Here is a 26,934-nt window from a genome sequence, read left to right as displayed (position 1 = left end):
GGAATCCCCGGCTTCTGGGGCGGCGAGTGGCCGGGCCGGGTGCCGAGCGTGAAGGGCGGGAAAGAAGAGTTGAGCGGTCGCTCCGGCGCCGGGCTCGGTCGGCCGGCCGCAGGCCCGCGGGTCGCCCTCCCGGGCCTCGCCGGCGGGCACCCTGGCTGTGGGCACCTGCGGGGCGCACTGCGCGGGGCCGCTGGGCGGCGGCGGCGGCATGAAGGTCACGTCGCTCGACGGGCGCCAGCTGCGCAAGATGCTCCGCAAGGAGGCTGCGGCGCGCTGTGTGGTGCTCGACTGCCGGCCCTACCTGGCCTTCGCCGCCTCGAGCGTGCGCGGCTCGCTCAACGTCAACCTCAACTCGGTGGTGTTGCGGCGGGCCCGCGGAGGCGCGGTGTCAGCGCGCTACGTGCTGCCGGACGAGGCGGCGCGCGCGCGGCTGCTGCAGGAGGGCGGCGGCGGCGTGGCGGCCGTGGTCGTGCTGGACCAGGGCAGCCGCCACTGGCAGAAGCTGCGCGAGGAGAGCGCCGCGCGCGTTGTGCTCACCTCGCTGCTCGCCTGTCTGCCCGCCGGCCCGCGGGTCTACTTCCTCAAAGGTGAGCGCGTCGGGGACGCCGGTCCCCTGTCACCGTCCGCGCCGGGACGGCCCCGGGCTCTGGGGTCCCCTGCTGGCGCCGGGCGCCTTCCTTGACGCTAGAACCCGAGCGGTTCTCCGCTGGCGGGAGTCTGCACCTTGGGGCTTGACGTGCTCTAGGGAGGGCACTGCTAGTGTCAGCGCTCACAGCTTCCCCACTCGAGTTCCTCGAAAGCGCTTGACGATCGGCCTTTCGGCCCGGGTGGGTGGGGTGGGGTTGCTTACGCAGCCGGGGGCGCTGCTTCTCAGCTGGGGGTCGGTCGCCTAGTGCTGGGCGCGGGCCGGCTTTCCTGGCGCCGACTTCACCGCTCTCGCTGGGGCCTGCGCTCTGGAGCCGTCCTGATGGACAGATCTGGAGGGATCAGCAGGTCGTAACACCCTCACCCCCGAAGTGTGGCGCCGCGGTGTCCCCTTTTCTCCCTCCTGCACGATTAACGTATGTTAGGCTGTGTCGTCTTCGACCCTCTTGCCTTTTTGACCCTGGCGAGTCCCTCTCCTCCCCTCCCCTTCCTTTCCATTTCATTTTATTGCTTTTTATTGTTCTTTGGCTTCCCCTTCTCCCCTCCCAGGCCTTTCTCTCGCTCCGTTTGGAGCTGACACCCTTTTCACCTCCTCTCCCCCACCCCAGGATCATCTGTACTGGTCGTGGGCCAAACCCGGTGGGCCTAACGCTGTCTGCCAGGGGTGGTAGGAAGGCTGGCCAGCGAGCCAGGACACGTGAGAGGTGCCACAGGGTGGCTGTGAAGGGGATTGCGTCGCATTTGGTTTGAGATCCCCAGAAGCTGCTTCACCAGTCTGCCCATTCCACCTGCTGGGGGAGATGACGTTGGTGGTGGGTGGGTGATTTACTCTCAGACTCCAGAATATTGATTTCTGTGTCACTTCCTATAACTGCTGCCGCCTTGTATTTGAGTCCTTTGTAACCTCAAACGTATTGAAGGCATAGCCTGTAGGGCAGACATGAGGACTCAGCCTAGGCTGCGCCGGCCGACTCTGACGGGGACACCTGGAGATGTAACACTGATGTGGTTCAGAGCTCAGGTGCAGTGAGCTGAGAGAGTGAGAGCGCTGTTTTAAAACCGTGCGACTTGTGGAGTTTTACACATTCCAGGCCAGGAGATTCCAGAGGCACACGGGCAGCTCCCACCTCTGTTAGCACCTCTTACAGACGGTCCCCTGTTGATTCCTGTTAGGGAAACAACAGAGGCAGAAGATAATGATATTCCTCTTTTACCCAGCCTCAGCCCCCAGGAGATGGACAGTGCCCTCCAAGCTCTGCAGAGATTTTTCACACATAGTCCCTGATTTCTTTTTGATATGCTTTTTGTCTCCGCTTCTTAGCAGTGAGTACAGAAAAAGCTTCTGCCTCTCCAGTAGCACGAAAGATACATTCCAGGAAACCCTTCCGGGTCCTACCTCTGCTCCCCACCCCTCTGCAGGGGGCCACGCTAGCAGTTTGGAAGTTATTGCCACAGGAAGTAGGCAGCTCTGTAGACTCACATCTCAGAAAAATTAATGTTTAAAAAAATTTTTTTAATGTAAGTAACATACAGCACAAAGGCTGTACAATGAAAAGTGGATCTTCTGCACACCCTAGAACTCAGTTCTACTCCCCAGAGACAACAGTCAACTATTTCTTGTTCATCTTTAGATAAATTAATTTTCCATGAGTAAAAATAAAATGATTTTGTATATTTCCTGTTCCTGCCTCTTTCATCTAACTAGATCTTGAGAGATTTGTCCATATCAGAGCATACGTGTCCTATTCACTTTTTAAACCCATCCCCTGGTGATAGCCAGTAAGTAGGTTGCTTCCAGCCTACTTACCAGCAGTGTGGGAGAGTATACCTTTGTCCAAATGCTTTTGCATGTGCACTATCTTTCAGTAAAATTATGAGAATTGCCACGTCGAAAGTTATGTCCGTTTTAAATTTCAGTAGAAATTGCTTAATACTTACCCTTATAACAGTACTAAACTTTAAGTTGTTGCCAAAGAAAATTTTTTCTTTACCTGACTCACATCCAGATAAGAGTTCAGGTTTTTAACCTAGTGGCATCCCAGATCGTGGGGCAAACCATTTTTTTTGGCCACGCAGCATGTGGAATCTAATTTCCTCAACCAGGGATCAAACCCACGCCCCCTGCACTGGAAGCACGGAGTGTTAACCACAGGACTGCCAGGGAAGTCCTGCAATGCCTTTTACACTTCCCTCAATGCCCTCCAGTCCCAAAAAAACCCACTAAAATGAGATGACCGAACGGCATTGTCAGTGCGTATTTATATATAGTGTCCGTGTGCTTTCTCTGCTCAGTTCCCCTGGTAATGCGGTGGTGATCAAAAACAGAATCACTCTGAAGAGGATTGAAGCTGCCAAAAGAATTGCCACGGCTCTTGGAGTTCAAGTGAGGCACCAGAGAGGAATGTTCTGTCTCTCCACGCCTCTGATGGGAGTGGGTGAAAGACAGACCATCTAATCTATAGGACTCCTGACCCCAGCTAGAAGAGGCAGGACCCTGTTTATCTGTCCCTCAACTACACTGAGACTTTGTCTGCCTGCCTTATTTTGTCAACAGGCAGGCAGGACCCAGCCCACACCCGCACCTCCTGTCTGTCCTCCTAACAGCCAACTCTTTTTATTATTATTTTAATTTATTTTATTTTTGGCTGCGTTGGGTCTTCATGGCTGCCCGCAGGCTTTCTAGTTGCAGCGAGCGAGGGCTACTCTTCGTTGCGGTGCACGGGCTTCTCATTGTGGTGGCTTCTCGTTGCAGAGCACGGGCTCTAGGCACACGGGCTTCAGTAGTTGTGGCACACAGGCTCAGTAGTTGTGGCTCAATGAACTCTAGAGTGCAGGCTCAGTCATTGTGGCACACGGGCTTAGTTGCTCCAGGGCATGTGGGATCTTCCCAGACCAGGGCTCGAACCCGTGTCCCCTGCATTGGCAGGCGGATTCTTAACCACTGTGCCACCAGGGAAGCCCAACAGCCAACTCTTAAGTGCTCTGTTTAAAGCCAAGAGATGGGGTGGCCTGAAGGCTTCTCTTTCCCAAGCTTCATTCTGAAGTTTGAGAGGGCCTGGGCCACTCTTACTTCAGATTCCCATCCCCTATCACTCAGTTTGTCTCCTGGGACTCAAAATGTTGAGGCCCAGGCACAGGAAGTGATTTGCTAACTATAGGGACACCTCTTCGGAGGAAGCTGAGGGTCAGTGTAAGTGTGGTTTCTTTCTGCCTTCTGGGAGGGAAGGGGGTGGGGGCAATGGTGGGGAGGGAGGGAAAACTAAGCCACAGACACCTTCAAACTTTCCACCTCCGCCTCCCTCCGCCATGGCCTGTCATCATGACCGGGAACGTGGTCATTGTGGAGGTCCAGAAGCTCATTTGGGAAGGCCCAATTGGCTATTTGTTGAAGTGACCACAGGGGAGATTTGGGTGTGCTAAATGGGGTTGGGGGCAGTTCCAGCAAGCTGAGAGGAAGCAGTAATAGTTAGATGACTCATTCTAGGAATTGGCTGTAGCTTCTGGGAGAGAGCTGGAGACTGCCGTGTAATCCATTAACCATTTGCCTACTGCAGGGGCTTAAAAAACCACCATGTGCTCCACTGTGGGGCTATTACACCACCAAAAGACAGAAGAAAAAAAGGGGGCCTTTTTGGAAAAATACATGGTCTCAGAATGCTTATTTAATTGATGATTTAGGGAATTCCTAATTCCTGGCAGCACTTTCACTGCCAGGGCCCAGGTTCAATCCCTGGTCAGGGAACTAAGATCCCATAAGCTGGGAACTAGGATCTCACAAGCTGTGCAGCATGGACCAAAAAAAACAAAAAAAAAATTGATGATTTGACCCCAAGTGAATTCTCTGGGCCAGAAAAAGAAGCAGGTTTTCTGGAGGCTCTTGGAAGTGTCTTAGGTCCCTTTGGATTGGAAGCAAAGTGTTTCCCCACACAAGTCTGGCCTATGCACCCAGCAGCATTTGGCATTCTGAGGCTTCGAGGCCAGTGTTTCGTTTGGTTCTTCCCTACCTCGTGTGTGGGCCTGAGAACTTACCTACTCAAGTTTCTATGACTCGGTCAGAGAGTAGTTTTTACCTTAAGTGATCTGATCCATTTGGAGAAGTTTAAATATAGTTAGGATTTTTATAGAATCATACCTGCCAGGTATGAGGGTGTGTGTGTGTGTGTAGCTGGGGAGAAAGTTCAGGAGGGGAGGGTCATAAGATAAAGGGAGAGTAGGTGGTCATCAAGGAGAAAGAAGGAGTTTTTACTTAAGGAGTTAAGAATTAAGTTCAGAAGGCCTCATTGCTCTGGTTTGGAAGGTAATTAACTAGATTGATTACATGGGACCTATGGAGAGGATTGTCAGCAGTGTTCTTAGCACCTTGGCAAAGAGAAAGGGCAGAGCTGTTTTATTGCCCTGAGTTTAAACCTCGTGTTAGCCCCCATTCCCTTATGAATAGAGGAGGTTTCGTCTATAATCCAGTTTAGAGCTAAGGGACTAGGGATGAACCAGACCAGTTTAGAGTCTCATTCACAAATTACTGAAATTCTGCATAATCACACCTGCATTTTAGGTAAATGAGAGAAAACAGCTTTTGTTTTCTGGAGGGATTTGGTTAATATTTGCCACATGTCAGATATATTTCCTTTCACAGTTTAAGCTTCTTCTGATAGGCATAGAAAACTTTCATTTCTTCTATGCCTATCTTCTGATAGGCATAGAAAACTTTCATCACTGCCTTTCTGAATTATAGCTTTTTAGGAGAGAGAGAGTGTGTATGTGTGTGTGTGTGTGTGTGTGTGTCTGTGGAGCCCGTTTCTATTCTAAAACTATTACTTGTTTTGGCTCAATTTTTTAATATGACCAAAATGTATAGTAGCTGAATATTTTTTTTACTATTCCACACTCAGGGTATGGATCAATTCTGGGCATTTTCTGACAGCCTGAGAAAAATCGATGCTTATATCTCTCTTGCCTTTTTTTTGTCTTTTAGGGGGATATGAGACTTTCCACTCGGAATATCCTGAGTGTTGCGTGGACGTAAAACCCATTTCACCAGAGAAGGTTGAAACCGAGACAGCCCTCATCAGTCAGTGTGGGAAGTCAGTGCTCAACATCAGCTACAGGCCGGCTTATGACCAGGTACACGGTGTGGAAGTACCGTCCCGGCTCCTGGCTCTGTTCCTTGCACAGCACCCTGGCTCTTCCACTCCCTGCTCAGCAACCTTGGTTGGTTCGTTTGCGGATCAGGGAGTTGGCAGAGGCCTCTAGCTTTAGAGAGCCTCTGTTGCTTGCCAACTTGAGTTTCCATCTAAGAGTAAATGGGCTTCCTTCCAGCAAATAAGCTGACAAGAGCAAATGCGCTTCAGGACGCTCCCTGGCTTCTGGCAAAAAGTGGAAGCGAAATATACATTATTGTTAGCTGGCCTGGGAGGTGCAGAGAAGCTTTGAAATATCGGTTTAGGTTTCCCTGAAGACGTTTCAGAGCTGACTTTCAGGCTTCCTGTGTTGATCTTCTTCATAACTGTTCATGCTCTGCAGTTTCTGCAAACCAACCCAGTACCTGTAAAGGCGTGTCTAGGTATTTTTAACTGAAGGAGGAAGATTGGGGGAGGGTTGTAGAGAAATTACTATTTGGATGGCTAAGCAGCCTCCCCTAGGGGTTTCTGATGCTTATAATTCCATAAATTCTGAAACCAGAGATCAAGACACACTAGAGGATTTCATGTGTCTACAAACATGTGGGTTTCTTCCCTTCAAAGAACTGTACCTTCTGGCAACTCATTAGAGGAAGAAAAAGTGGACGGCTCAGGCAGGGGTTACCTATACAATGCAGGAGGATGTGGAAAAAGCCAGCAAGGACCCAAATCTGCAGAAAACAGAGATCAAAACCTACCTTCCCATTTTACAGAGGGAAAAACTGTCACAGCTGGTGGGATGATTGATTTTGCCAAGAATCCTGCAGCTGGGTTCATGGCCACACTAGGCCCAGAACTCCCTTCTCTTAACTCCTTGTTCTGGTTCTTTTCAGGACCCTGTTCTGCTTTCCACATGCCTTCTTTTGGAAGAGGGCCATTCTAGGCATCTGACTTGGTAGGAGGAGCTTTTTGCACAAAAAGCTCTTTGCACAAAATAAGAACATACCCAAATCATAGAAGGAAGATTTCTAGATACTGTGTAAGATGCCAGCTGCCTGCCAAGAGCAGAGCTCTGCCCCTGGGGATAAACTTCCAAATACAGCCAGGTGGCTTTTCCTTGAATGGAAACCTATTAGCTTGGCGAGGTGCCAGGGTTATTATTTTGTTTTCTTTTATTAAAATTACAGTGTATGATGAACCCTGGACTTTCAAGCCATGGGCATCCGGCTTAGCTGAATTTCTATTTTTGTTTGTTTGTTTGGGTGGTGTTTTCCTCCTCCATTCTCAGAAAGTGAAAGAGAAACGAGAATTTGCAGGATGTTGTGAAAGCACAGCAGACCTTTGGCCAAGCAAGGACCAGGGAGGCCCTGGTGTGTTTCCACGGTTCATCTGGGGAACCCCCTAGTGCTACTCTTAGTAGCGCTTCTGCCTTGAGAGAAGCCGGGTGAGGTCGTGTTAACCTTTGGGGTTTCTGAAGGCCTTTGGTTTCTTCCTCTTGAGTCTAAAAAGAAGATTCAAAAAAGGAAAGAAACATGGTTTCAGGGGTGTTGGGCTAAGCTCCAGGAGAAATTGAGTAGGTTCCCAGGCCTGGTGTGTCAGCATTTTCCAGGCTCTAAAGAGAGGGAGAGATGTATGTAGGTACACCTAAAGTGTTAAGCTCAGGGGCCAGCTATTAAAAATACTGGTTACTATTACTACCTTTTGTAAAATCTCTATAACTTTCTTTCAAGTGGCCAAACTGGCCTTTGCCTTAAACACCTGACTTCTCAGGAAAGAAAAAGCAAACACCCATGCGGGGTAATTTGAGAACTGCCTTCTCCTGGCCCTCGTCCCGTGCCCCTTTCCCTATTGTGGGTCTGGCAGAGAGTTTCCATTCTACTCTTATTCCAGGACAGGAAATGGAAACACAGGAAGCGGATGGATGATATGGGAAAGGCTGCCAAAGACACAGCCACTGTCACCCCAGCTCAGTGTTTTCCCTCTAAATCTCCAGGGGCTCCCATTGTTCCAAGTATGGAACAATGGCTTTTCTTGCCACCCTGGAAATGCTGAGACTGCCAGAGTCTGACTAGCTAGCTGTTCTTTTTAGCTTTTCCTCAGGGTAGATGGTCTCTGGTTCTTTGGGGATCCTTCTTAACTAGAAACCTCAGGTATAGGTGGTCTCCCAAAAGGGTGAAGATGTCCGCGTCTCTCACCAAAACTCAACCCCACGAGAAGATCAGGCCTGGGACTTCCCTGGCAGTCCAGTGGTTAAGACTCCACGCTTCCATTGCACGGGGCACGGGTTTGATCCCTGGTTGGGGAACTAAGATCCTGCAGCCTGCATGCCACGCAGCGCAGCACAGCCAAAAAAAAAAAAAAAAAAAAAGGATCAGGCCCTGCTCATGGCCTAACAGCTTTTCATTATCTGAGGATTTTGGATAGATAGTGGTCATTTTCACTTCTGAGAAGTTTACTTTTTTGGGGGACGGGGGAAGCATATTTTAACATCTCTGAGCTCCAAATGCATCTTAGGATCAACAGTGTCCTAGGTTTGATGAAACACATTTTATATATATATATATATAAAACGTCAGGATTGTAAAGGAGGGGGCTCACCTTGTTGAACCATTTTCCATTTTATCTAGAAGGAAACCGAGGCTGCCCCCAAGGTTAAAGGACTCACTCTGGCACTCTCAGGGCAGCTAGAACTATAGCACGGGCCTCTCAAGTCTTCCATCACACCACCCTCTTCTCATCCTTGTCAGTATAGGAAGGCTGCCGGCATTTCCTACCACCTCAATATATATAAGAAAATGAAAATCTTAGCTGTGTGGGATTTGCTGTCACTGAGTCACAAGGCAGTAATGTAGGGTAGAGAGTTTACCAGGACAGAGGCTCCACCCACACACTCTTGGGTGAACTGCGCTGACTCTGAGCTCTCTACCTGGAAACCAGAAAGGGAACCTCCCACCTGAAAACAAATAGGTCAGCGTTGTTTTGTTTCTTCTCCCCAAAGAGCAAGCTAATCCAACATTTCCTGGTTGTCCTCCTTTGCCCCTCCTTCCAGGGCGGCCCAGTCGAAATCCTTCCGTTCCTGTACCTTGGAAGTGCCTACCATGCGTCCAAGTGTGAGTTCCTCGCCAACCTGCACATCACGGCTCTGCTGAATGTCTCACGACGGACCTCTGAGGCCTGCACGACCCACCTACACTACAAATGGATCCCCGTGGAAGACAGCCATGCGGCTAACATCAGCTCCCACTTTCAAGAAGCAATAGATTTCATTGGTAGGTGCAGCCATTCCCCCTCAGTTGTTTTGGGGGCCCCCTAGGGGAGCGTGTTCTTGGATTTTGATGTACTGATGGGGGTTCCCGTCAGTGAGAAGAAAAGCATCTTGTTGTAGAGCCAACTTGGCTCGTTGGATGCACCGACCAAAACGACAGAGGGGAGGATTTGAGTTGCTATTAATAGGAGCTTTAATTTGCAAGATAAATGAATTACTACAATTTTATAGCAATACTCTGTCGCTCTTGTTAGTGTTTCTGGCTGGGCGGGAAGCAGGGTGCATCCGTGTGTGAGGCTCCATGCCGGGGAAGCAGGGGAGGGAAAGAACCACCCAAACTGCTTCTGCGTAGGTTGGGATATTTTTGAAAACAAACAGAAGGACTGAGAGAGCACTCCTTACGCACTGAGCCCCCAGGGCCCTGGCAGCTTTCCACGGTTTTTGGCAAACTGCTTTGGGGGCAATTGTTTTGCATTTTCAGCTGATTTGGGACTAAAGATAGCGCTCGTCTCAAGCTCTGTGCTTTATGCACAGAGAAGTTGGCATCTTTTTGCATCCTTTGTACGTTCCGTGAGGCAGTTATCATTTACTCCATCGTGTAGGCCTGGAAACCTCTCGTCCCTCTGCCTAGAAAGGGCTTTGGGCCTTGGGATTCCAACTCCTCGAACAGGCTGGATTGTTCTTTCATTGGACATCTCTGTTTCCCTCAACCATCTCCCCTGGGGGCTGGACTGACTTTTTTGTGTCTCAGATTTGCAAGCACCCACCACTCCCCATCCTTGTGGGCTTGCCTCCCTTTCCAGAGTCCTTCTTTCCCTTTAACATGCATAGCTGTTGAAGCTGAGCAGTGATCTTCCTGCCTCGTGCTCTGAGGGATGTTGGAGGGAGAAAGGCCGGTGCTGGGTGCAGCAATGATTACTTAGTGCAGGGAGCCGTTAAAGGCCCCCCTTCCACCACGTGGTGGGCCCTCTGCTCAGCACACACAATCTCTACTCCACAGAAGCCTGCAGAGAAACTCACCAGAGGCAAAAGGCCGAGCCTGCCTCCCTGTTCCCTGAACCTCTGGGCTGCGATGGTTCCTTTGGAGTCTCTGAGAGACAGTCAAGATGATGGGGTCAGGGTGGGAAACCCTTGACTTGTTCTCCCTGTCCCTGGGAATGCCTTGCCCTTGTCAGCCTGTTATTCAATTATCTAGATAGCTTCTCAGTGAAGTCATGAAACCCGCCCCCATCACTTCTCAGAAGCCTCCCTCCCCATCCTGTGTGTGCATTGTGTCTGGGTACACAACCGCACAAACCCACAGCATTCTGAAGGCACACGAGATGCCTTTCCCCAGACTCCTTGCCCTCCTGAAGGAAGGAGGGACTGAGGCCGAATCATGCATTGACCCCTTCCGAGGGCCACGTAGAAGGCAAGCCCCCAGGGGTGAAGTGGGATCCAGAAGCAATACACTGTAGGCCCTTTGCTTTCTGGGATTTGGCTCTGGGCCAATTAAAAGCTAGACTACCAGCTTTTTGCTGGTGGAGGAGCAAAAGAAGGTTGGAGTCACGACCCTATAATCCTAGGAACTTGGAGTCTCTTTTGAACTAATTTACAGGAACTTTTTTTTTTTTTCTTTTGAATCAGAGACTGGGGCACTTCTAATGAGGAACCCTGGGGTGTCCTTTGGGATTTTCATTCTGTTGGGGAGACTCCAGGTTCCTCCCTGACTCCTCAGAAACTGGATCTTTCAGATCTTAGAGATGCATTTGCAAATTTCTTGAACTTGAGGAGGGAGGTGGGTAAGGGGGCTGACTTTTTATTTGCCCTTCAAAATCTTAAATGTTGTTGCATACTGTGGCCTTACATAGTGCCATGGACATCTAACTTCCTGTGATGTAATTGTTTCCTCACTGCAAGAGAGGGAATTGGAAAGACTCTTTTTTGTGGTTTTTATTTGATGTGTATATGTGTTTAACCTTTTGCCCCTGCTCATTTTTAACAGTTGGAGCTCTTTTGGGGGGAGGAGTAGAACAGAAAAGGAGGGCACCCCGCTTTTGTCATATTGAGCTAATGAATGCTAACTGAAGGTGGTAGCTTTATAGCAGTGACTCCCATTGTTGTGCAAGATGGAGTTTGCCAAAGCCATTTATATCCTCCGTCTAGTAAGCGTTACTTAGCCAAGGCTATAATTAGTGGCTGTGCACTATTTATTGTATGTTTGCTTGGTTGGGAACCCTCGGTGCTGAGCCAAGCATCCCGCCCTGGCACAGCCAAACAGGGATCCCGGGGAGGATGGAAGGCCTCAACCAGGATGAGGGCTAGGTCATCACCATTAGAATCAGACCCCGAGAGGCAGGAATTGCTTCTCCAAGTCAGTCTTTGAGCCTGGGACCCTCTCAGGGAAATGTGAATGTGCAACGAAAACTTGCATGCAGCTTCAAAGATTTTCCAAAGTCTTCTTGAAACGCATCCGTGGAACTCGAGTTAAGATGGCATCCCCAGGAAGGAGTTACTCCAGGTCCAGCACCTCCAGTGGCAGAACCTGTGAAAGCATCCTGGAGAACTAAGGATTGTGAAGGTTCTACGCAGAGATAGACATCATGGTGGGACCCTAAAGTCTATCCTCAGCAGTGGAGGTTAAAGACTGGCAAAAGCCTGGTGTGGGACCACAGACGTTGAGCAGGGAGGATGATTTGATTACTAGGTCACTTTTTTTTTAATTCTTTAATTAAATCCAGTTGCCTTTGAGTTCCAATCCCAATTCATTTCCACTGTCTTTTCTTTCTTCCAGACTGTGTCAGGGAAAAGGGAGGCAAGGTCCTGGTTCACTGTGAGGCTGGGATCTCCCGCTCACCCACCATCTGCATGGCTTACCTCATGAAGACCAAGCAGTTCCACCTAAAGGACGCCTTTGATTACATCAAGCAGAGGAGGAGTGTGGTCTCGCCCAACTTCAGCTTCATGGGCCAGCTCCTACAGTATGAGTCCGAGATCCTGCCTTGCGCGCCTAGCCCCCAGGCTCCCTCCTCCCAAGGGGAGGCAGCCGGCCCTTCGTTCATAGCCCATTTACAGACACTGAGCCCTGACGTGCAGGGTTCCTACTGCACATTCCCTACCTCGGTGCTGGCACCGTTGCCCACCCACTCAACGGTCTCAGAGCTCAGCCAGAGCCCCATGGCCACAGCCACATCCTGCTAAGACCAGAGTGGGAAAACCAGCCCAGCTCCAAGAACAACTGTGATTTTGTATTTTGACTCGTGGACATTTCATACGTGTGCAATACTGAAGACCTCACTCTGTCCCGCTGTCCTGGTGGGACCAGTGAAGGGTCACCAGGTTTGCAAACAAACTTCAGACTGACCTCGGGGATAGGTTCTTGGGACTGAAGGAAGGCCAAGCCATTATGAGAGCACAGCACGTGCTGACTACTGTATTTCCAGACCCCCTGCCCTCAGGACTGCCCAGTCTTTGCACCTCAAAGTTTGCCTTTTCATTTCAAGCATAAGGCAATAAATACCTGCAGCAATATGAGAGAAAGCAGTTGCTGGACCAGGAGAAAAGGCAGTAACAAAGCCAATTCATTTTGAAGGAAGCACAATTTCCACCTTATTTTTTTAACTTTGGCAGTCTCCGTATCTGTCTGTGTTGCTTCAGGGCATAAGCTGATCACCACCTAGTCAGGAAAGTAACCCTACAGGGTTTTAGGGACATGATGTATATGCTCGTTTGAACCCTCAGATGTTTTTGAGACTCTGTCTTGGGTCAGGTGGAGTCATTTGGGTGAAGTAGTGAGACAGTAACACTTCTGGTTTCCTCTTCACTGTGGGTTTTACCCTGACTTTGGACTTTGGCATGATTCTTACTCATACTTGAACCTTTCTCGTTGCACCTCTCCTCAAAGCAACTCTGGCGTCATTTGAAAAGAGTTCTTTAGACCATAGACCAACAATCACCCCTTTGAGGTGGTGGCACTGGGTGCCAGGAGAGAAAGGGTACCCACTGTCTGAGTCAGTGGCATTGAAACGGTTGTCACCCCAGCTTGCTGTCCTTACATGTGCTTGTCTGGTCTCTGGTGACACTTGTTTTCTTCCCTGCCCCTTGGGGTTGTCTTCAAGCTGTTGACTTCTGGGATTTGCAGATTTCTCAATGTGGTACTACTTCTTTTTTGTCTGTAGGTTATTTCTCCAGGGGAAAAGGCAATAATTTCCTAAAATCCATATGAATGTGAAGAAAAGCAGTATGTTACTGGTTGTTGATGTTGTTGCTTTTTATAGTGCAAAATAAAAATAGTGAGAAGAACAAAAACGCTTCTTCATGTTGGTGAGTTGGGGTAAGGCAGGGATACACTGAGGCGGGGCCCAGCCTGCCTCACTGGGTTTTATTTCCGAATGAACGCTAAGGTGATGGTGGTGGGTGTGCAGTTGGAGGCATGAGGCTGTGCGTCTGCTCACGAGCTGGTGATCTTAGCAATACAGAATAATGCTTTCCTGTTGGGAGGTTTCCCTTGGCTCACTTGCAAGAGAACTCCTTAGGCTCAGGCCACATGGAGACGTGGTCAGAGCATCCGCCCACGCTGGGCTCTTTGTGAGCCCCAGGCAGAGTTCAACTTGAACCTCCACTTCTTCATCCATGAAATGAGTGAACTAAGCTAGTTGATCCCAAAAGCCCCTTAGAGCTCAAGACCCTTGATTCCAGCAAACCTGAGTGGCAAGTTTGTGGTCAGCCCCCTCCCTCCAGTGCCTGGCATGTGGCAGACTCTCAGAAAAGTTTGGAAAAACGACCAAGGGACAGATAAGTGAACTAGGTAAAGGTTTACCTTAAATGCCTGTTCTCCCTCTTTTACCCTTGGAATTAATTCTTCCAGATAATTCCCTCAGGAGTTCCTAGGTAAATCCCTCAATGAGTTGATTTAAATCCAAGGCTGAATCAACTTGCCTTCTGAGTAATTTCCTCTGTGTGGTGGAGGAAGGAAGGGGAAATATTTGCGTATTCCCGTGGCTTATGCCTCTGCTCCAGCCTAACTCTTGGGGCCTGTTTCCTAATCAAGGGGAACGGGAAATTGGCTGGGAATAATACCATACTTGCCTGACACAGGGATTCCAATCCATACCACCTGATTATGGCGGTGGGGGGGCGTCCAGAGAGGCCTCCAGCTCCCCCACAGCAAGCACCATGTCAACAAATAGCAAGATGGCGGCCGAGCCCAGGGTAGCCCAGCTCTTTCTACACGTCTCACCTCAAAGACTTTGCTTGAGACTTTGCTCCCCACACACCTTTCCTTCCCCACTGGTCCTTGGAGAGTCCTCAGATAAGAATGTCACCCAGACTGGGGTAGCTGCATTTGCTTCAGCCTGCACCCCTCATCTGCATAATCTAAGCACGGTTTCCAGGGGAAGAAAGTGGAGTGAAGGGCACTGTATAGGAGGAAGAAATCCTGGGTTCTAGCCCTCACCCTGCCCCTGACTCTAGTGCTTTAGAGCTAATTTCTAATCTTGCTGGACCAAACTTCAGGGCTTGGTCTGCCTGAGGTCCCTCCCTGGTTTCATATCTCTGAGTCTCCGCTCTGCCTTGGAATGTGTCCCATTGTGTGGGCCTGTCCAGGTGCTGAGTGGCTGGAGGGGCCGCAAGCAGGGAGAGCCAGGGAGGGGGAAGCTGGATGCAGGCTGGGGTGATGTGCTAAGCCGCAGCCCACTTGCTGACATTTGCTTTATTGCATTAAATTCTTTCTCTGAAGGGTGAGTAAGTCCTCTAAATCAGGCATATGAGGATTGCTCATAAGCCAGTGAGTCACTGGAGGGTAAGCCAAGTGAAGCCCCACAGCTGGGGATGGCTCCGTAACTCTCACTCCCTTAATAGTCTTCTTATTAATTTTGCCAAGACCAACTTTACATTGGCTTCCAGTGCCAGGTGGAGAATTAAAGCTGGTGTTATCCAGTTCCTTCATCCCCAGGTTTTGAAGGAACACCTCTCTTGGTCTCCAGCAATGCTTCAGGCAGAGATGTGTCTGGGAGAATAGAAATGTTAATTCTCTATTCTGTTCCCCAGCAGAGTCTGTGGGTGAGCTCCTCAGGTCTACCCTAGCTCCTGAGCTAGGCCTGACCTAGGGGCAGGAAATGTGAAAGCAGCTCACACCAATGTGCTCGCAGGAGCCCTGTGTACCCATGGCTCTCCTTTGTGTGAGGACCCAGGGAGAAAGCACCCCAGATCTCAATACCCTGAAAGGCTGCATCTCACTGAGTTGCTGGTGGTTTCTCTTCTGAACACCATAAAGTTGGTGACCACCCCTGTTTCCCTCTTTGCTCAGGCAAGGAGACAGCTCAGAACCAAATTTTTAGCCTACCTCTGGCAATTTTATAGGACCTTATGGCATATATTTTGGGTATCAACTCTACCTGGTTTCCATTAAAATTTACCAACTTTATTTTTCTTTACTTCCATTTCCACAGTGACTTTTAAAAAAGAACAACACTTGGGTAATAAATATTAAACATACCACAGTGCATTTATAGAATGAGGTGATATGAACGTAGAGAGAAGCCAGTACATCCTCGGTGTTGCTACTCTCCATCTCACTCTGAAGGATTTATCCATGGGACTGTATAAATCTTCACCTTCTCAGTAAATCTACCAAGTTTTGTATTCTTTCTGGAATAAACCCTGTCCAGAACCCAAACCCCATGACTAGGGCCTGGCTCCATGTCTTAGAATCTCTGGCACTGAGACCCTATATTCCGCTGCGGGTGACTTTCTATGGGGGGAGCCCTGGACCAGATGGCTCAAAGCCACAGCATAGATGATCCCAACCCTCACACACTGCATGTGATGGATGTGACTCTGTGCCTAGATAACTATCATCCGTCCATCCATTTAACACTGAGCACCTGCTAGAACCTGGGATTCAGTGGGGAAAGAGAGCTTCATAAGTACTGATGACTGTCGACTGGACTTTCTGTCCCAGAGTGGAGCTGGCCTCCCAAGGTGGACCCATGTCCCCAGCCCCACACAATCCCCTTCCCCAGCTCCCCTCTTCTTGGCTCGAGCTCCATCCTCTCCCTTCTGGCCCCAGGATGCTTCATGCCTAAGCTCCCAGATATGCCAGCCCGTGGACGTGGCTGTGTTTCCCCGTGCTAACCATCTGACCCCTGCCTTGGCTCATCCCTCAGCTTCTCTTGCATTGTTTACTACCTTGTCTTGAACACTGTATTAGTCTTGCCCCACCTCCAGCCCCCCACCAGTGTGCAAAAAGAAGTGAGTTCTGGCTTTCCTGGTGGCGCAGTGGTTGAGAGTCCGCCTGCCGGTGTAGGGGATACGGGTTCGTGCCCCGGTCCAGGGGGATCCCACATGCCACGGAGCAGCTGGGCCCGTGGGCCATGGCTGCTGGGCCTGCACGTCCGGAGCCTGTGCTCCGCAACGGGAGAGGCCGTGACAGTGAGAGGCCCGCATACTGTAAAAAATAAAAATAAAAAAATATATAAATAAAAAAAATAAAAGAAGTGAGTTCTTATTGAGCCATGGTCCTTTCTCAGTCATTTGGCTAATATCAAAAGTGTGCATTAAGCACCTACTATGTGCCACAAGTCAAACTAGGCATGCACACAGGCATCATCTCTTTAATCCTCAACACAACACAGTACAAATGATTTTATTGTCTCCATTTCCAGATGCATAAACTGAGCCTCAGAGATATTAGGTAACTTGCCCAAGATCACACAGCTAGTAAATGGTGGAGGCTGGGATGAAACTATTTCATTGATCCTGTACGCCTCTGAGCACCTGGGGTATACAGTAGGTACTTTTGTCCATTGGGCTTTTGTCTTCAAGGGAGAGAGTCTCCTCAGGCCACATTAGAAAAAACACAACCTTGGGCTTCCCTGGTGGCACAGTGGTTGAGAGTCCGCCTGCCGATGCCGGGGACACGGGTTCGTCCTCCGGTCCAGGAAGATCCCACATGCCGTGGAGCGGTTGGGCCCGTGAGCCATGGCCGCTGAGCCTGCGCGTCCGGAGCCTGTGCTCCGCAGCGGGACAGGCCACAACAGTGAGAGGCCCATGTACAGCAAAAAAAAAAAAAAAAAAAAAAAACCACAACCTTTTGTGTATAGACATGAATGGCGTTTAATGCCCAGTTACACTCCACTCCAGCTACAGTGGATTTATGACAAGCTCCTTTCAACAAGCCATGCTCCCTCCCGCCTCTTTTCACATTCTGGCTCCTCTGCCTGGAACACATTTCTCCCCTAAATTCACCCTTCAACTAAATAACTCCTATTTGTCCTTCACTTCTCAGCTCAAACTTCACCTCTCCGGGGAAGCCTTCTCAGGCTCCCAGACTAGGTCAGACGTCCCTGTTCAATCTTTCATAGCTCCCTATCTATATCTTTTCTTCATATTTCACCAAAGTTTAAGAATTATTCATTTACCTGTGATTATTTTATTAATGTTTGTCATCAGACTAAAAGCAGTAGGAGAGCAAAGATTATATTGAATTTCAAGAGGGATCTAGCACAGGGCCTGATTTATAGTAGGTGTTCAATAAGTATTGGTTGAGTGAAGGCATGAATGAATGACAAGATAGGAATGAAAAGCTGTCAGAACCAGAAGCTGCTCTTTCCATCTCTCTCAAAGCCCATGCTGTCCTCTGCACATAAGCTCATAAACCTGTTATCCCCAGGTCCCACTTTTGAATCCCTCCCCAGTCCTAAAGGAAACAGGTTTCCTAGATTTAATTACTGCTACCATATTGGTCAGAGTCCATGTCAGCACATCACCTCATTGGTCACTGGTCAGCCTATGGATACTGGTCAGCCTATGGACACCTTGGGTCAGGTGTCCACCCTGGCACCAATCAGTCTCCTCTAAGTTCAGAGAGCTGCCTAGCTCAGAATCCCTGAGCAAGGACTGTAGATGAAGCAGTTTCAGCTAGAAGGGGTGGAGATCCTGCCACACACTGGACTAACTTGCCACTAAAGAATTTAATTAATGCCCAAAGACTGAGTATTCAATAAGAAGGCCCTGGAGATGACCAGATAGCCTGGGCACAGGAAAACTCAGCCCTACCCTTCTTGTCCCACCTCTGGTGAGTGCCCTCATATTATCAATTAGGGTACCTAAATTTAAAATCATGGTAGTATTTATTTATAGTAGCAGGTCAGATCCCTTCCTGCCATACACATCCACCCCCATTCACTTATATAGTTTATAGAAACCTAGAAGCCACTAGGTGGTAGTTTAAAATAGACCCTTGAAGCATCCCTACGCTTTTCATCCTGGGCTTCTCCAGCAGCCAGGAGAAAATGTGCTGCTCGAGAGGAATAAACCTCCCAGAGAGTGAAGCCTCAAATATATCTCTAAGGTAGGAAGGCGAAAACAGTTTATCTCCAGCCCACGAGGAAAAGAATAGTAGACTTAGAATCAGGAAGCAGAGCTGCCGGACCCTGGGTAATCTAACTGCTTAGGACCTTTATTTATTTTTTTATAGATTTATTTATTTATTTATCTTTGGCTGCGTTGGGTCTTCCTTGCTGCACGTGGACTTTCTCTAGTTGCGGCGAGTACTTCTCATTGCACTCATTAACGTGCGTGGGCTTCTCATTGCAGTGGCTTTTCTTGTTGCAGAGCATGGGCTCTAGGCCCGCAGGCTTCAGTAGTTGTGGCGCACGGGCTTAGTTGCTCTGCGGCATGTGGGATCTTCCTGGACCAGGGATCGAACCTGTTTCCCCTGCATTGGCAGGGGGATTCTTAACCATTGTGCCACCAGGGAAGCCTGCTTAGGGCCTTTCAAAAGACCTTTAAAAAAGCACTTAATATGGGCAGGTTGTACGCCGGCTGTATTTTTTTTTTTTTTTTTTTTTTTGCTGTACACAGGCCTCTCACTGTTGTGGCCTCTCCCGTTGTGGAGCACAGGCTCCGGACGCGCAGGCTCAGCGGCCATGGCTCACGGGCCCAGCCGCTCCATGGCATGTGGGATCCTCCCGGACCGGGGGACGAACCCATGTCCCCTGCATCGGCAGGCGGACTCTCAACCACTGCGCCACCAGGGAAGCCCCGCTTAGTTCTTCTTGAGTGAACTTTGGTTGTTTATGTCTTTCAAATAATTTGTTTATTTCATCAAAGCTGCTGACCTGCCTGGGGACACTTTGCTGCCGTCTTAACACACACACACACCTCCATTGGTGTTATACACCTGGAGAACTACTGGGTTTGGGGCCTCATCTCCCCTGTCCCATTCTGCACATCAGTGCCTGAGCATGCACACTGTTGACGTGTGTGGTTTAATGGCCAGAGCACTGGACTGGGAGTCAGGGCACTCCGTTCTCACTCCTGCTCTGTGGCTCACCAGTCATGTCTCTTTAGGCACATTAGTTAATGTCCCAGGGCTTGGAGTTTCTCAATACCTAAGGGAAGGGGGTTGAATTAGATCAACTCAAAGGCTCCTTCAAGTACCAACATCCTATGAGTCTACGACTTAGTGGCCTTGCTGATAGAGAGCTAATAATTTACTTAACCTGGCAGGACATCTAAGTTTTATTTACTTTAATAATATTTATCAAAACCCAGAGCTTAACTACTCACTTCATGCTCTTATATCTTCTCTGGTTTCCTGTTTATCCCAAAGGTTATCAAACTGCCCTTTGGGCTTATAAAATCTCTTTTGTGTTCACTACATATTATTAAATGAACAAAAAGCAGGTTTACACAGCTGTATGTATCCCATTTTATTTTTTTTTAAAGTGTGTGTATACTTGTATGTGTAAAATATATATACAATATATATAATAAAATTATAAGTATATATAATAGATTTATATAAATGTAATATATATATTTATATTGATATTTACATTTATATAGTCTGAACAGATGTGTATCAAAATTTAGGATGACTTTTTCTGGATGGTGAAATAACTGGTGATTTTCAGTTTATTTTTTCTTTATATATTTCTGTCCTTTGCAATTTTTGTCCAATGGAATTGCTTATATTTTTAATACTTATTACTTACAAACACAGTAGCTCACAAACCAATAAGTTATATCTCCTTTGGACTCAGAATCCCCTGCTCCTTTAACTTCTTCTCTGGTGTCTTCTCCCAGGTTGGCTACATGTCTTTCCATTTTAAAAAACAAGACGATGGAGGAGGGGGTTCTTGACACATGGGACCAAGTCATCTAACCTCTGGGGAGTCAGCCCTTTCTAGCCCCAGCTTTTGGCTATCCCCCTTATCCCCAACCTCCAGTCTCTCTCCTTTTGTATCAGTATGTTGGGGACCAACATTTTCCTCAACAGGTCTTCCCAATTTTAGTTTCTCCCTCTGCAACTGATCTTGAGCACTTCCAGCTTTCATTCACTCATTTGTTCATTCATTCATTCACTCATCATAAATTATGCGTAAATCAGAATAACTGAATAAGTGTGTGGTTTAGAGTTGAGGGCTGAGGTTTGAGTCTGAACCTGCCCGAGGTATACCAGGATCATGTGAAAAACCCTTGGAAAACTGTAAAGACTGGACCAGTGGGAACTGTCATTGCCCAGGCCCTGTGCTTACCCCCATGGAGGAAATGAGGGGGAGGAGCCTCTGTCCTGAAGAAGCTTAGAGTTGTCTGGGAGGGTCCAGGCGTAAATGCAGAGGGGTAGGGGGAGGGCAGGGAGGGATGCAGAGATAATATTCATAGACATGGGAATGAATGACTGGATTCTGCAGAGGATGAAGAAGGCTGAGTCAAGAATCACCATGGGGTGTGGGGATGGGGTGACTGAGAAAATAGTGTGCCATTAATGTATTTGTCAATCCATCTACTCATTCATTCCACAAATACGCATTGAGCATCTGACACCAGCCTGGTACTGTCATAGTTGATAGAAAGGAAGCAGCAAACAAAACAGATAACAATCGCCCATCTACCCCATTTTGTGCATTCCATGAACAACAGAGAGAAAGGAAGTAAACAAGTATATAAACAAGATCATTTCCAAGGGTGATAAGTGCTATGAAGAAAATAACACTGGGTAGTGTGTCAGAGAGCAACCAGGGGAGGTGACATTTGTGCTTGTGTGTCATTAGCTGAAATAGAATTCAGGAGCTGGACTGAGGAGAGAGATGGTGAATTTCATGGTAGAGCTGCTGACTCAGAGATGTTAAGATTCCCCTCCTGGTGAAAATGTTTAACCTTTTATTAAACTCTGCCTTGTATCATTCTCTGGCTCAGAAACATTCAATGGGTTCCCACTGCCCTCTGGACAAAATCCTAATTCTTTAGCTTGACATTCAAGGGCCTTCACAATCTCCTCCAGCCTGCCCATCTGCCTGCCCACATCCTCACATGAACCTTCCATTCTGGCCTCAGTGGGCTCTTCATTGTCTCCACTTAGGCTGTGTCCCTTTGCACCTCCATACTTGGGTCCTGGGAAAGTCTCCTGAGTTCTCTTGTCCACAACTATCCTGCTCTTCTCAGGGCTCAGGCCTTTTCTCTGCCTGCCTGCTCTCTTAGATTGTTTAAACGTCTCATAAGCAAAGGACTGACTCTCCTATAAGAATGTGTCTCTTTGAGGGAGGACCTGGCCCCTTCATGATCCTCTCTCCATTGGATTTGCTCTGTACACCTGCCCAGAAACACATTAAGTAGCTTTACAGATCAATCATCTTGTATAAAATAAAGAAGGAAAGACAGAATGAGAAGAGTCCAGAAAACCAAAGAGTTTCCCCCTCCAAAATTCACGGAGCCAGAAGATGACAGAATTAAGCTGTGGTCAGGTGTTCAGAAGCAATCAAAAAAGAAGGGAATCAGTTTACTAGAGGAATTAGAAGTTGGAATAAACTCCATCTACTTTGTGCATCTAGGGATGAAGCTGCTTGGCGTTGCATGCTCTGAGCCAGAGAGTTCTGGGATTCCTCCCATTCCTCAATCCACAAGAGGGGCAGAATCCTGGACTCTGGTCCAGAGGAATCCATAGTGCCTCTCTCCAAGGCTTCCTTCCTCAGTTTCATAGGCTTCATCATAATTTCTTCCCTTTAACCTGTGGGGGAATGGAGGACCTCAGTTTACCCATCTGAAATGCAGGATTGTGGGGGATCAGCTGCCCCTGCCCTTCCCTCCTCCCCTTCAGCATCATTTGATACTGATGCTCAACTTCTGTGCTTTGAGGCTATGATGTCAGGGCAGTGGGAGGTTAGGAGAGAGACACATGACTGTCATGATGGATGTTTGGGATGAAATCGATACCGTAAATACATATTCATCGTGACACTCCTTATGCTGCATCTTTCATCTGGGGAATCTAAAAGCCCTGGACAAATGGTAATTAATATTCACAGTAGCTTCCACAGGAGGAGGCAGTCTGCCTGCCAAAGGCCAGAGGGCCATAGTCTGAGTACCCCTCCCTCAACCCTCCCTGCTCGCTCCCAGCTGCTGCCTACCCCAAGGTGGCAATTGTGAGGTGGATAGGATGCTTAGGTCTTAGACATCTTTGGGGGATTTCTCTGCCTAGAAGGCTCCCAGAGCAGGTGGAGGCTCCCAACTAACCTCGGGCTTCCACCCCTACCCTGCTTTCCCAGAGGATGACTAAGTGTAAACCAGGGCCGGAGTGGGAGGATTTCCTGCCTCCACCAGCAAGCTGGGGCCAAACAACTAGTTAGCTGACTCAGCAGGAGCCACATGGCTCCAAAAATGCAACTACCTCTGCCCAGATACACCTCATGCTCCCTTGGCCCTTTGGGCACAGTCACCTGCTCGTCCTCCCTCTTCCCCCTACCCCAGGGGAGCTACTCCAATTAATGTTTGCCTTAACTCTGATTATAGAGGAACTGTATGCTCATCAAAGAACACTTGGAAAATATAGAAAAATATAAAAGGGAGAATTATTTTAGTAATCCCATAATTCCACAACTCCCCAAATAACCACTGCTGAAATCTTGTTACACTTCTTTTCTATTCTTTCTAGGTTTTTTGGCTTTTATCTAAAAATTAATATATAATCATGGCAAATATATATACATAAAATTATATATTGCGTATATATTATTTTATATATTAAAAATAAGACAGAAGGTTATAAAGTAAAAAGTTGAAGTCTATCCTAACTCTCTATTCCTACCCAAGAGGAAACTACTGTTAAGAGTTTCTTGAGTATCCTTCCAGAAATTGCCTATTGCACGTCCCAGCGTGTATATGCACACTCATTTTACATGGCTGAGGTCATACAGTATTGAATAATTCAGCCTTATCTTCACTTCACATGAATACATGAGCATTTTCTATTCCATTAATAATTATTGGTTAAACAACGTTTTTATCGACTGCCTAACATTTTATATTTTTGGTATGCCATAGTTTATTTAACCTTTTGCCTATCGTTGGACATTTACTCAAGTGAGGGGCAGGGAGAAGGAGGCAAGTCAGAATGAAGCGTTGGGAGGAGGAAGCGAGCTAGCTGAGACTGAGGACCTAATGTGTGCCAACCACTTTTCCTATCTGCCCAATCATTCAATGTGAGAATTTAGGTCCTGTTCCCATCCTGCAGATGAGGCAACTGAGGCCCAGAAAGGTTAAGGAAGAATCTGCTTATAGGTAAGAGAGTCAGGTTTTTTGTTTGTTTGTTTGTTTGTTTGTTTGCGGTACGCGGGCCTCTCACTGCTGTGGCCTCTCCCGTTGCGGAGCACAGGCTCACGACGCGCAGGCTCAGCGGCTATGGCTCACGGGCTCAGCCGCTCCGCGGCATGTGGGATCTTCCCATACCGGGGCACGAACCCGTGTCCCCTAAATTGGCAGGCGGACTCTCAACCACTGCGCCACCAGGGAAGCACGAGAGTCAGGTTTTAAAACAAGATTTGTCAACTCCAAAGCCCATGGCTGTTCTCTTTCACCAAGATGACTTGGAAAAGTCCCAGGGTTTAAGATTTCCCATTGCTTAGCATAGGGGTGGGGAGAGCCCTTCATTCACTTATTCTCTCATTCATTCCAATAACATTGATGTGCCAGGCAAGAGGAATTCAGGGTGGGAAAGACCCTGTCCTTGCTCTCTAGAAGGTCACAGTTGCATGGGGGTAGACGTGTAAATAAGTCATCAACCTGGTGTGGGAGAGGAAGATGCAAGGTGCCATAAGGGTCAAACTAGGGGTTCCTCTCCCATTCTCCAAAGGTCAAGGAAGGCCTCCAGGATGAGGACACTGTATGCTGAGTCAGTCCTCTGGCACCAGCCAGGAAGTGCCAGTGAGGCCTGAGACGCCTCTGCTTCCTCTCCTCCCCAACCCCATGCGCCCCAGTCACTGGAGGCAGGAGTTGGCTCCACCCGAACCTGGCTTTTGTCTCTGGCTTCCTGCCCTTCACTGATTGGGTTGCCAGGCTCCCACGGCAGTCGAGTGGGTGGTGGGCCGCCAATTTCTCAGAAAAATTTCAAGCTGATGTTTCCGGTTTGTTTTCTAGGAGTTCAGGAAATGTTTATCATACTCTGGGGAAGAGTGGACAACACAAAAGGATTAGTTAAATGCTTGGGCTCTGGGTGGACAGATCTGGGTTACAGTCCTGTTTCCACCATTTGCTCTGAGACTGCTGGAAAATCACCAGTATCAGTCAGAACTCTTAGTAACAAGCCACAGAGATGGACCTGGACGATCCTAAAAAAAAAAAAAAAAAAAGGGAATCCAATGCAGTAGAACTGGCAGGGAAAGGAGCAGAAATTAAGGCAGTGCTCAAGGCCCAGAGCAGCAGAAGGCACAAAACCACCCTTTGGCCGGGAAGCATCTACTGAGGATGCCGATGTCACGGCAGCCAGATACCACAGCGAACAGAGTTCTAACTCTCCAGCACTCCAGGGCTCAGGGCCCAAGCCTCAGGTCATGTGCCCACACGCATTGCCAGGAAGCTGGAAGGGGGAGGATTTGCCGTTGGACCTCAGTGATAGGAGGTAGGGTGCTTCCTTCCTCCAAGCCGACACACAAGGGTAAGTCCTGCATACGTCAGGGGGCTTTGGAGCCTGGATACCGAAAAACTCAATGTCCCGGAAATGCCTAACATCTCAGAGCTTTTGTAAAATAGAGACATTAAGGGAATTCCCTAGTGGTCCAGTGGTTGGGACTCAGCGCTTCCATTGTGGATGGGGCACGGATTCAATCCCTGGTTGGGGAGCTAGGATCCCGCAAGCCGCGTGGCCAAAAAAATAAAAATAAAAAATAAGATAGAGACATTTATAATGTCCACCTCACAGGATTGCCATGAGGATTTTTTTTCTTTTAAAGAAGTAAAGTGCCTAGCACAGTGCCAGATACCCAGTAAATGCTCAGTAGATGTTAGTTTACTATTATTGTTGTTGTAATTATTAGTATTATTATTATTACTCTTATAATCCACTTTCTCTCTTTTAAAGTAAAAAACATGGCTAGTTTTCACTATAAAGTAATATATGCCATAGATAGAAAAGTTAAAAAATACTGAAAAGTTGAAAGAAGAAAATGAAATCTCCTACCACCCACAGAAAACCACTGTCAACATTTTGCTGTTTCCTGCCAACCTGTTTTCTATGTATTGGTTTGGGTTCTTTCGTTCTTTCTTTTTTCCTTTCAAACAGCTGTGATCATCCTGTGTGTACAGTTGTGTATCCTACCTTATAGCCTCTGCACTTCCTCATGTTATTAAAGACTCTTTGTAATCATCATTCTTAGGAGCTGCAAAATATCCGGTGGAGTGGATAGACTCATTCCCCAAGTATTGTTTCCACTGTTTGGAGGCGTGGCGGCAAAGAGGGGTGGTATGCATTTACAAATTATGAGTGTTTTTTCAAAAACTGTTTCTGATTCTGGAATGCTTCTTTGGAATACCAACTGATGCTTAATTGACATCAATTAAGCAATTTGTTCAAGAAACTTTCAAGAGACTGTTTCCTAAAATTCCCACAAATCTGATGCAGGTCAGGGGACAGGACCCTACTGGATGCGTACCACATCATTGAATTTTTTTTTTTTTCTTTTTGGCTGTGTTGGGTCTTCATTGCTCTGCGCGGGCTTTCTCTAGTTGCGGTGAGTGGGGGCTACTCTTCCTTGTGGTGCGTGGGCTTCTCATTGCGGTGGCTCCTCTTGTTGCGGAGCATGGGGTCTAGGTGCACGGGCTTCACTAGTTGTGTCACACGGGCTCAGTAGTTGTGGCTCAAGAGCTTAACTGTTCCATGGCATGTGGGAACTTCCCGGACCAGGGCTCGAACCCTTGTCCCCTGCAATTGGTAGGTGGACTCCCAACCACTGTGCCAGCAGGGAAGTCCCCTTCATTGAATTTTGACAGGGCATTTTCACTGCCACCAAGAGTATGAGTGCCACAGCCCCATAGTCACCTGGACAGGGCAGGCCTGCCCACTGCTTTCTCACGTTCCCAATATGCTCAACCACTGTTTAGACTGGGGTGGTTTATCTTGCCTGTGAAATTACCTGCCTTTAGTGTAGTAGGAAGTGCCCTGGCTCTTTCTTTTGGCAGCTTGGGACTTGGGGCGATTTTCTTACATCTCTCAACCTCTTCTGGAAAATGAAGAGAATCGTGTATAAATTCACTTAGACAGTGTTTCTTCCTTCTTCCTGGAGAGTTTCATATTCTTCCCTTCTTCACCTTACATCCCCCACGAACACACACCCCGACTCGGCCCCAGCCCCTTCCAGCCTCCTGGCACCTGCCGGTCCCAGGCTGAGCTCCAGGAAGTGGCTCCCGCCTACGGAGCACCCAGGGATCACGTGACCCGGCTCCCCACCAGGGGTGAGTAAAATGCCATAGGTGCTGATTATTTGGACTTCCTGGGCAGGGCCCGGCAACGGCCAGCGGTGGAGCTTTGGAAACAACAATAATTAGTATTTTGCAGAGTGTGATTCTGATTGCCTGGCCGAGGAGAGGGTCCCACCCTGAGCTGGGAGCTCCGTGGGAACTGCCCCGGCCACATTCCCCGGAAGCGCTTGCGCA

At 48.3% G+C, this 26,934-nt stretch overlaps 1 protein-coding gene across 1 annotated transcript; it reads left to right on the top strand.

The window, feature by feature from the left end:
• Window positions 1-14: 14 nt before the first annotated feature.
• Window positions 15-16,502, top strand: DUSP5 (dual specificity phosphatase 5). Its single transcript, XM_004313922.4, has 4 exons — window positions 15-587; window positions 5,618-5,766; window positions 8,812-9,031; window positions 11,801-16,502. Exons 1-4 carry the CDS (start codon window positions 209-211, stop codon window positions 12,205-12,207), a joined length of 1,155 nt encoding a protein of 384 aa, XP_004313970.1. The 5' UTR covers window positions 15-208; the 3' UTR covers window positions 12,208-16,502.
• Window positions 16,503-26,934: the final 10,432 nt, after the last annotated feature.

This window comes from Tursiops truncatus, chromosome 16 (assembly GCF_011762595.2).
Source record: "Tursiops truncatus isolate mTurTru1 chromosome 16, mTurTru1.mat.Y, whole genome shotgun sequence".
Classification (NCBI taxonomy): domain Eukaryota; kingdom Metazoa; phylum Chordata; class Mammalia; order Artiodactyla; family Delphinidae; genus Tursiops; species Tursiops truncatus.
Note: the sequence above shows the minus strand (reverse complement) of the source record. Positions and strands in the feature narration are given on the sequence as shown.

Bases quoted from the DNA above. Each gene is read 5' to 3' on its own strand.
- DUSP5 (XM_004313922.4), top strand. From the start codon at position 209: ATGAAGGTCACGTCGCTCGACGGGCGCCAGCTGCGCAAGATGCTCCGC. The intron at 588-5,617 runs GTGAGCGCGTCG...TTTGTCTTTTAG, and splicing joins GCGGGTCTACTTCCTCAAAG to GGGGATATGAGACTTTCCAC. The intron at 5,767-8,811 runs GTACACGGTGTG...CCCTCCTTCCAG, and splicing joins ACAGGCCGGCTTATGACCAG to GGCGGCCCAGTCGAAATCCT.